At 41.5% G+C, this 9,217-nt stretch overlaps 1 protein-coding gene across 1 annotated transcript; it reads right to left on the bottom strand.

Moving 5' to 3' along the window:
• Positions 1–4,811: 4,811 nt before the first annotated feature.
• On the bottom strand, positions 4,812–5,985 carry LOC142209507 (olfactory receptor 5AR1-like). Its single transcript, XM_075278507.1, has 2 exons — positions 5,070–5,985; positions 4,812–4,831 (listed from the first exon to the last, which is right to left on the bottom strand). The coding sequence occupies exons 1-2, from the start codon at positions 5,983–5,985 to the stop codon at positions 4,812–4,814; spliced, it is 936 nt and encodes a 311-aa protein (XP_075134608.1).
• Between the last annotated feature and the right edge of the window lie 3,232 nt (positions 5,986–9,217).

Raw genomic sequence — 9,217 nt, 5'->3', positions numbered from 1 at the left:
GGACTATAAGGCGCACATAAAATACTTCGATTTCCTCAGAAATCGAAAGTGCGCCTTATAGTCCGGTGCGCCTTATATAAGGCTTGAAGCGGCGGCACGCGAGGAGTTAAGCGGCGGCCGCCGGCAAAGTCTGCATGCCGCTTCCATACATTGCAATGGGAGCGCGCTATTCAAATAGTATTCGTTCATCTCTAACTATTTGAATAGCGCGCTCTCATTGTAATGTATGGAAGCGGCATGCAGACTTTGCCGGCGGCCGCTGCTTAAAGAGATTCTACTAGAGATGAGCGAGTACTGTTCGAATCAGCCGATCCGAACAGTACTCGCTCAACTCTAGATTCTACCATTAAAAGAACCTCTTCCCCCTAACCACGTCGGAATAGCCTTAAAAGACTATTCGTCTCTTACCTTTCCCATAGCCAGCGCCGCCTTCTCCCTGAGCTGTGTTCGCGCCTTCCGTGTCGTCTTCTTTGGGCCTCATGGATGACGCATGCGCAGTCGGCTCTGGCTGCGAGAGCCTGTTAGAGCCGACTGCGCATGCGTCATCCATGAGGCCCAAAGAAGACAGAGACGGAGCTGCGGAAGAAGGCGGCGCTGGCTATGGTAAAAAGGTAAGGAGATTATTCCGACGTGATCAAGAAGGAAGTTCTTTAACTCCTCGTGTGCCGAGCGCTTCCATTCATTTCAATGGAAGCGTACCATTGAAATGAATAGAAGCGGCTGGCACGCGGGGGGTTAAGCGGCCGCCGGCAAAGTCTGCCGGCCGCCGCTTTCAATCATATAAGGCGCACTGGACAGCGCTGCGCCTTGTAGTCCGGTGCGCCTTATATATGGACCTAGGCAGGACTATAAGGCGCTCATGGGTAATGCGCCTTATAGTCCGGTGCGCCTTATAGTCCGCAAAATACGGTATTTTGATTTTATTATATCAGCAATGTGGTAGTGACTACAACAGAATTTGAAGACAAATATACACTAAAAGATCATCTGTCTGCCTGGTTGAAAAGGGAAGGTTTTATTTATTTATTTATTTTTCTAAATAAAAGAGATCTCTTTTTGGAAGTATGTGGTGAACCAACATGCATTGGTATTGGAAGAGGCTATGGCTTTTTTTTTGCGGGGGGGGGGGGGTCTCTTTTAACCTTTTTGTTATTATACCAACACTGTCTGGATACAGCAGAGTAGCTCATACACTGTGTGGCTTCTCTGATTCAGGCTCATTAACTGTAAAACTCATAGCAGCGCTTCACCTTACACCCATAAAGGGTGTGGAAGCAATGGCTTGCCCTTGTCAAGTTGGAGGCCAGAGGTAGTCCAGTGAGGAGTAACTGAAGCAGGTGGATAGGTCCCTCTGGTGTTGGAATTGGACTTGCACGTACGGGGTAGTGTTAGTATTAACATCTGGTCTTAAGTTTGTGGACTGTTACCACTGTCACTCAAACATTAATCCAGTGGGTCATAAATCTAGAAAGTCAGGCATGTCCAAAGTCTGGCCCAGGGGCCAATTGTTCAAATTTCCACCACGCAGTCTCTGTCATCAAAGTGATAATATGTGGCCCACCAATACTGTTGACCACAGCAGACTCAGACTGGCCCACCTATATATCAGATATATATGTGTGTATGTGTTTTGTACTGTTGTGAGCAAATTGAGCTGGATCTGGAAAGAGGCTCATAGAACATCACATTAGTCCATAGACCGATGCTGGTCTCCGGGCCTCTTCTTTGCCATCACAGACTGCTGAAGACTGTAATGAGGCCTCAAGGGTCTGTGATGGCACTGAAGAGGCCTAGAATACCAGTGCCCAGGAGAGATGGGTAACACTGATTTTTATGTTTCTGAACTTCCCGCATGGCTCATTATACTCTGGAGTCTGAGGAGAAAGACTGGTGTGAGACATTACACTTTTTTTTTTAATGTAGATTGTGAGCCCCATATAGGGATCACAATGTACTTTTTTTTTTTTCATTTAAGTATGACTTTGTAGAATGGGAGGAAATCTACACAAACACGGGAAGAACATACAAACTCCTTGCAGATGTTGTTCCTGGCGGGATTTGAACCCAGGACTCCAGCAATGCAAGGCTGCAGTGCTAACCACTGAGCCACCATGTTGCCCCTAGACCTTACACTTTATGGAAGTTACTATGGGATTTTATACTTGGTGAGTGGCCACAGTGGGACATTATGTTGCATGGAGGACACTATGGGACATGATCCCTGGTGAAGGGGCCACTGTGGGACATTATACTGTTTTACGGGGACACTGTTAGACTTTATACTGTATGGAGGCCACTATTGGGCAAGAAAAGGGGCCCTATACCTGTGGGGGTGGGAAGGGGCCCAAGTCAAATGTTTTCTATGGGGCCCAGTCTTTGTTATGCTCCTGCCCTGTATGTAACATATTGCAAAGCCAAGACTGAGATGTCATATGCAGTGACATATATGGTTTTGCTTTGTTTTACAAATACTGATTCTCACTGATGGTAGAATAGTGAAAGAATAACATATACACCAATAGTGCAAAATGTTCACCAATAATGCATCTAATACTGTAATTTAATACATACTCCAATATACAATATACAATGAACTATTGTATTATATCTATGACAACCTTTTGAAGGCATTATTTCCTTTCTGAGAAATGGAATAACCCCAAAAAAATCTGAGAAAAAAGGGAAATTGGATATAATTTCACACAAAACTCTAAAAATGGGCTGGACAAAATTGTTGCCACTTTTTCAAAATTGGGGGTAAACAACTTTGTTTCAAGCATCTGATGCTCGTTCAAACTCACCTGGCAAATAACAGGTGTGGGCAATATAAAAATCACACCTGAAACCAGATAAAAAGGATTGTGTCTGTGTGTGACACACTAAGCATGGAGAACAGAAAGAGGAGAAGAGAACTGTCTGAGGACTTGAGAACTAAAATTGTGGAAAAAATATCAATGATCTGAAGGATACAAGCCCATCTTCAGAGATCTTGATGATGTTCCTTTGTCCAGGCTGCGCAACATAATCAGGAAATGTACAACCCATGGCACTGTAGCTAATCTCCCTGGACATGGATGGAAAGAAAAATTGATGAAAGGTGGCAAGCAGGATAGTCCAAATGGTGGATAAGCAGCCTCATCAAGTGTCCTGCAGGCTCAGGGTGCATCAGTGTCAGCACAAACTATCAGTTGATATTTCAATGAAATGAAACACAATGGCAGGAGACCCAGGAGGACCCCACTGCTAACTGCTGTGAGAGAGGAGACTAAGATAAAGCTTTTTGGTAAAGCACATCGTTCTACTGCTTAACAAAAACGGAATGAGTCCTTCAAAGAAAAGAGCACAGTGCCAACAGTCACATATGGTAGAGGTTCAAAGATGTTTTGGGATTGTGCTGCTGCCTCTGGCAATGGGTACCTTGTGTGCAAGGCATCATGAAATCTGAAGACTACCATGTAGGGCCCCGTATCAGAAAGCTGGGTTTGTGTCCTAGGTCATAGGTCTTTCAGCAGGACCTAGGACCAAAACCTACTTTTAAAAAAGCACACAGAAATGGGTGGAAACAAAGCGCTGAAGTGTTAAGAAGTGGCCAGCAATGAGTCTTGATCTAAACCCCATTAAACACCTGTGCAGAGATCTTCAAATTACTATTTGGAAAAGAGAAGACACCCTTAAAATATGAGACACCTGGAGCAGTTTGCGAAAGAAGAGTGTTCTCAAATTCCAGTTTAGAGATGTAAAAAGCTTGGCAATGGTTACAGGAAACGATTGATTTCAGTTATTTTTTCTTAAGGGTGTGCAACCAAATATCAACTTGTGGGTGCCAGTAATTTTGTCCTGCTCATTTTTGGAGTTTTGCATGAAATGTATTATTTTTTGGCTTTTTTTCAGTTTTGTTTTTGTGTTGTTCCAGTACATAGAAACTTGTGTAATTGCAATGATTTTCTGGGAGAAATACTTCATTTTCTGGAAAAATTTCAGGGGTGCCAACACTTACAGCCATAACTGTGTTAAGGGGATATCGTCACTCCTTGGGGAGAGACCACCATATAAGTGTGTTTAGACTTATTAAGCCTTTAGCACTCCACTTTGCAAGGGACCATGGGAAGAATGTGCAAATCTGTCTTCCATTATGTAATTAGGAAGTCAGGTGCCTCAGTGTTGCGAACCAATAGAGGGCGCTCACTGGAATGTGCAAGCCTGTCTTCCCTGATGTAATTAGGAAGACAGAATCTCAGTGACATAGCCCAATAAAGGCTACTCCCTTTAACATCATGCTCGACCTTCCAAGAGGCCTTTGTTTTGCAATGATGCTGGGATTATTACCAGGTATAGTCTCTCAACCGAAGATGGCCATTTCGATGTTATTGTATCTCGTCAGCCCGGTGTAGAGAAGACTAACCTGGTAGAGGTGAGAGGCTTAGACAGGGTTAAGGGGATATCGCATTCCAGTGAGTGCCCTCTATTGGTTTGCAACACTGAGGCACCTGACTTCCTAATTACATCATGGAAGACAGATTTGCATATTCTTCCCATGGTCCCTTGCAAAGTGGAGTGCTAAAGGCTTAATAAGTCTCCACACACCTATATGGTGGTCTCTCCCCAAGGAGTGACGATATCCCCTTAACCCTGTCTAAGCCTCTCACCTCTACCAGGTTAGTCTTCTCTACACCGGGCTGACGAGATACAATAACATTGAAACGGCCGTCCTCGGTTGAGAGACTATACCTGGTAATAATCCCAGCATCATAGCAAAACAAAGGCCTCTTGGAAGGTCGAGCATGATGTTAAAGGGAGCAGCCTTTATTGGGCTATCTCACTGAGATTCTGTCTTCCTAATTATATCAGGGAAGACAGGCTTGCACATTCCAGTGAGCGCCCTCTATTGGTTTGCAACACTGAGGCACCTGACTTCCTAATTACATCATAGAAGACAGATTTGCATATTCTTCCCATAGCCATGACCGTATTATACATACTCAGAATATACCGTACATACATATATAATATAATAAAAGAAGAATAATTTTTTTAAAGTAAACTTTAATTTTTATTCACAAGTTTTTCACGAATTATCTTTCTAGCCGCTATTTTGACATCACTATTCCTTAGACTATATATAAAAGGGTTTAACAGGGGTGTGATCACTGTATACATGATTGCAACTAGGCGGTCATGTTCCATTATATAATTGGATCTGGGTTTCAGGTATATAAAAATTCCAGACCCATAAAAAATTGTCACAACAGTAAAATGGGAGACACAAGTTGAAAAGGCTTTCCTGCGACCGGAGCTGGAACGGATCTTTGATATGGTATAGATGATATTGGCATAAGAGATAATGGTTAACAATAGAGAACCCATAGTTACAAAGCCACCAATAACAAAGGTTGTAAGTTCATTGATCCAGGTATCGGTATAGGCTAAATTAAGTAAGGGCGGGATATCACAAAAGAAATAATCGATCATATTCGAACCACAAAAAGGTAAGGTAAATGTAAGTGTAGTGTGTATAATAGCATTTACTATACCAATAACCCATGACCCAAAAATATACTTTATACAAGATTCTTTATTCATAATAATGGAGTACAGAAGTGGTTGACATATAGCATTATAGCGATCATAGGCCATGGCTGCTAGAATATAACAATCTGTACTGCCTAATAACATAAGAAAGTATAACTGCACTACACAACCATAGAAGGAGATCATCTTATGTTCAGATAGGAAATTCGACAACATGTTAGGTAGTGTGGTAGAAATGTAACATATATCAAGAAAAGAAAAGTTAGCAAGAAAGAAATACATAGGTGTGCGTAGAGTTGAGCTATAGGTATAAGCAAAAATAATAGACAAATTTCCAAGAACAGCAATGATATAAATGAAGAAGAATATCACAAAAAGTAGAACTTGGAGACTAGGAATATCAGAAAGCCCTACGAGTGTGAACACTGTCGGTGTCGTACAGTTTTCCAAATTCATTAAAAAGAATTATCGAAAGACAAAAGGTTCTAAAAATTAGAAACGTACAATAAGTAACTCTCGAAGGTGTCTCGAAGGAGACTAGGAATGTAAGAAAGTCCTACAAGGTAAAATGCTGTCAAGTTTTCCAAGTTCATTAAGAATCTGTATCTGTGTGTTTGGATGTTTGTGTGTTTGGATGTTTGTTATTCAATCATGCAAAAACAGCTGAACAGATTTAGATGAAATTTGGCACATAGATGGTTTGTAACCTCAATTAAAACATAGGCTACTTTTTATCCCGGTAAATGACATGGCTTCATGACTCTTATGAATTTATGTTCATATACTATGTTACACTGCAGGAGATTTCAGCTATTTGCAGTTTTGCCAATAAAGCCTGCTCTGTTATCTCTCGATAACACTCAGTGGCTTCAAGACTAGCATCTGTGTATTATCTGATTTGCAGAAGCTGCTGACACACCAAGATGGGAAAACCCCTTTAATCTAAATTGGAAGATGTAGCAGAGCTGAGTATGCAGAGATGTAGCAGAGCTGGGTATGCTGTGCCTACGCAGAGATATAGCAGAGCTGGGTATGTAGAGCTGTAGCACAGCTGTGTATGTAGTCAGCTTCACACCAGCTTTCCATAGCAACTAACCTTTTCTTTTGGTCCCACTTCACAAACAAAAAATGAAATATAACCATGCAAAGCCGGCTCCTCTGGCTAGTTTTTAATAGACTTTGAACTCCTCATTCACCAGGACAATTTCTCTGTTCCATATTCTTCTAGGCCCCAAATACAGGGATGACAGCATACAGTAAATCAGCTATTCAGCAGGTATTACTATGGTGCCTGTGTTCATCCCATAACAGCAAAAGAAATGTAATGCAATGTCATTTATACACAGGCCAGGTCCTGCAAAGATATATGCTCTGTTATATAGAAGTCATTGTGTTCTTGTATGTCCTTTGTATGATGATTAGAAATGTCAAAACTACAATGGGAAAAAAAGCCAATTACAATGCAGGGGCACCAATCTGCCATGTATTGTCTAAGACCCTGTACATTATCTACACAATACATGCATGCACAAGATCCTGTTCATTTCAATAGTTATCTGCCTTCTGTTTCCCAGATCTTCTTTATATAGTCTTTTCGTTCTTTTTTTTTTTTTTTTTTTCATCACCTGAAGATAATATTCTAATTGCTTTATTGGTTATACACAAGGGTCTAATTATAATAACGTCAACAAAGAGAATATTCATAATATTTACGGTTTATAGAATATTGCTGTAGAACTATAGACATGTAGTATTTCTTTCATGATATATCATGGAAAGTTATTTTGGTTGTAACAAATGTCTAGTACAGTGCTTGAAGTGCACATCATCTTAGTAGATTTTAAGGGGTGGCTAAAGTAAACTGCCCCTACCATAAACTGCACAGCCCCCCATAATATATATAAATTAAACTGTAGCTGTTTTAGTGACATTAATCTGGACTTATTAAATTCTACATACAAATATAGCAAATTTTAAAAGGGATCCTATTATTGCATGCCCTTTTTTTCTGACTAACACGTAGGAATAACCTTAAGAAAGTCTATTCTTCTCCTACCTTTAAATGTCTTCTCCATGCCGCCATTTGGTAGAAATCTGGGTTTTCTTCGGTATGCAAATGAGTTCTCTTGCGGCACTGGGGGCGGTTCTCAGCACTCAAACAGCAATGTGGGCATCTCCAATGCTGCGAGAGAAATCTCCAGTGACGCCTTTATCTTCTTCTGGAACGCCCTCTCACTGTGTCTTCTTCTGTACTGGGTTTCAATCTTCTAGGCAAGCGCAGTCAGCTCTTCCATCAGGCCTCTGGCAGAGCCGACTGCACATACCCATGGCCACAAGAAAATGGCCGTTTACACCAGCTTACTGTGTAAGCGGCCACCAAAAAATGGCTGCTTACACAGCTTACTGTGTAAGCGGCCATTTTCTTGTGGCGCCGGCATTCGCAGTCGGCTCTGCCCAAGGCCCATAGGCAGAGCCGACTGCTCATGCATAGAAGATTGAAACCCAGGACGAAAGAATACACAGTGAGAGGGTGTTCCAGAAGAAGATAAAGGCGTCACTGGAGATTTCTTTTGCAGCATTGGGGATGCCCCAGTGCTGTTTCAGAGCTGAGAACCACCCCCAGTGCTGCAGGAGAACTCATTTGCATACCAAAAAAAAAAAAAAGGGATTTCTACCAAGCGGTGGCGTGGAGAAGACATCTAAAGGTAGGAGAAAAATAGCCTTTCTCAAGGCTATTCCTATGTGTTAGTCAGAAAAAAAGGGCATCCAATAATAGAATCCCTTTAATTTGACACGCATGAATGGTCACAGGACCTTTTGCTGTTGGCATGAGAGGATCGTACTGCACAGGTCAGCTATAAAATAGTGATGTCTTTTTGAGACCGGGACATCTGGAAGAATAATTTTCCACAGGAAAAAACGTTGAGCGGTACCACGAGTCCTGTGTCATGCCAAGAGTAAATCATCCTGAGACAATTCATATGGAGGGTTGCTGTCATCAAAGGGAGTGGTATCACTCACTATTTTGCCTAAGAACACTTTCCATCTGACTGGGATGTCTAAGGCCCACCAGTGGAATTGTTACTAGGGGCCAACTGGTAGAAGCCCATAAGAATGTCGTATAAATGCATCTTTTCTCCAATTCCACCCCGCTCTGATTTTTTCCAGCTTCCCAGTACATTGTACAGAATAATAAATGGTAGCATTATGAAGAACAACTTGTCCCACAAACAGTTAACCCTAATATGGCTCTGTGAATGGAAAAATAAAAAAGTTATGGGGTTTGGAAGGGGGGAGTTGAAAATGAAAATCGAGAAATGCCTCTGGTGGGAAGGAGTTGACTGTATACAATCCTTGTCCACGTTGAGTTCTATGACCATGCCTATTCCCATTTGAGCATACGATTGTGTGTACATTAATGTATACCGTATCTATGTAGATTGCTTTCTAATCCATGAAGGGTTCTATAGCTGCATCATCATTAGATAAATGGGATAAAAACATTGCTAATCCTGAATCTGCAGCCCCGAAGAGCTTGTCTTGGCGACCATATTACAACAGTATATACAAACTTTAATACATTCTGTGAGCAATTGAGGTAACTTTATTCATTTCATATAAAAAGCCTATATACCATAGGAAATATGACATATACTGATATACATGTCTGGATAGACTGCAAGTCCAT

This window comes from Leptodactylus fuscus, chromosome 6 (assembly GCF_031893055.1).
Source record: "Leptodactylus fuscus isolate aLepFus1 chromosome 6, aLepFus1.hap2, whole genome shotgun sequence".
NCBI classification, from domain to species: domain Eukaryota; kingdom Metazoa; phylum Chordata; class Amphibia; order Anura; family Leptodactylidae; genus Leptodactylus; species Leptodactylus fuscus.
This window is presented reverse-complemented; position numbering and strand designations above follow the sequence as displayed.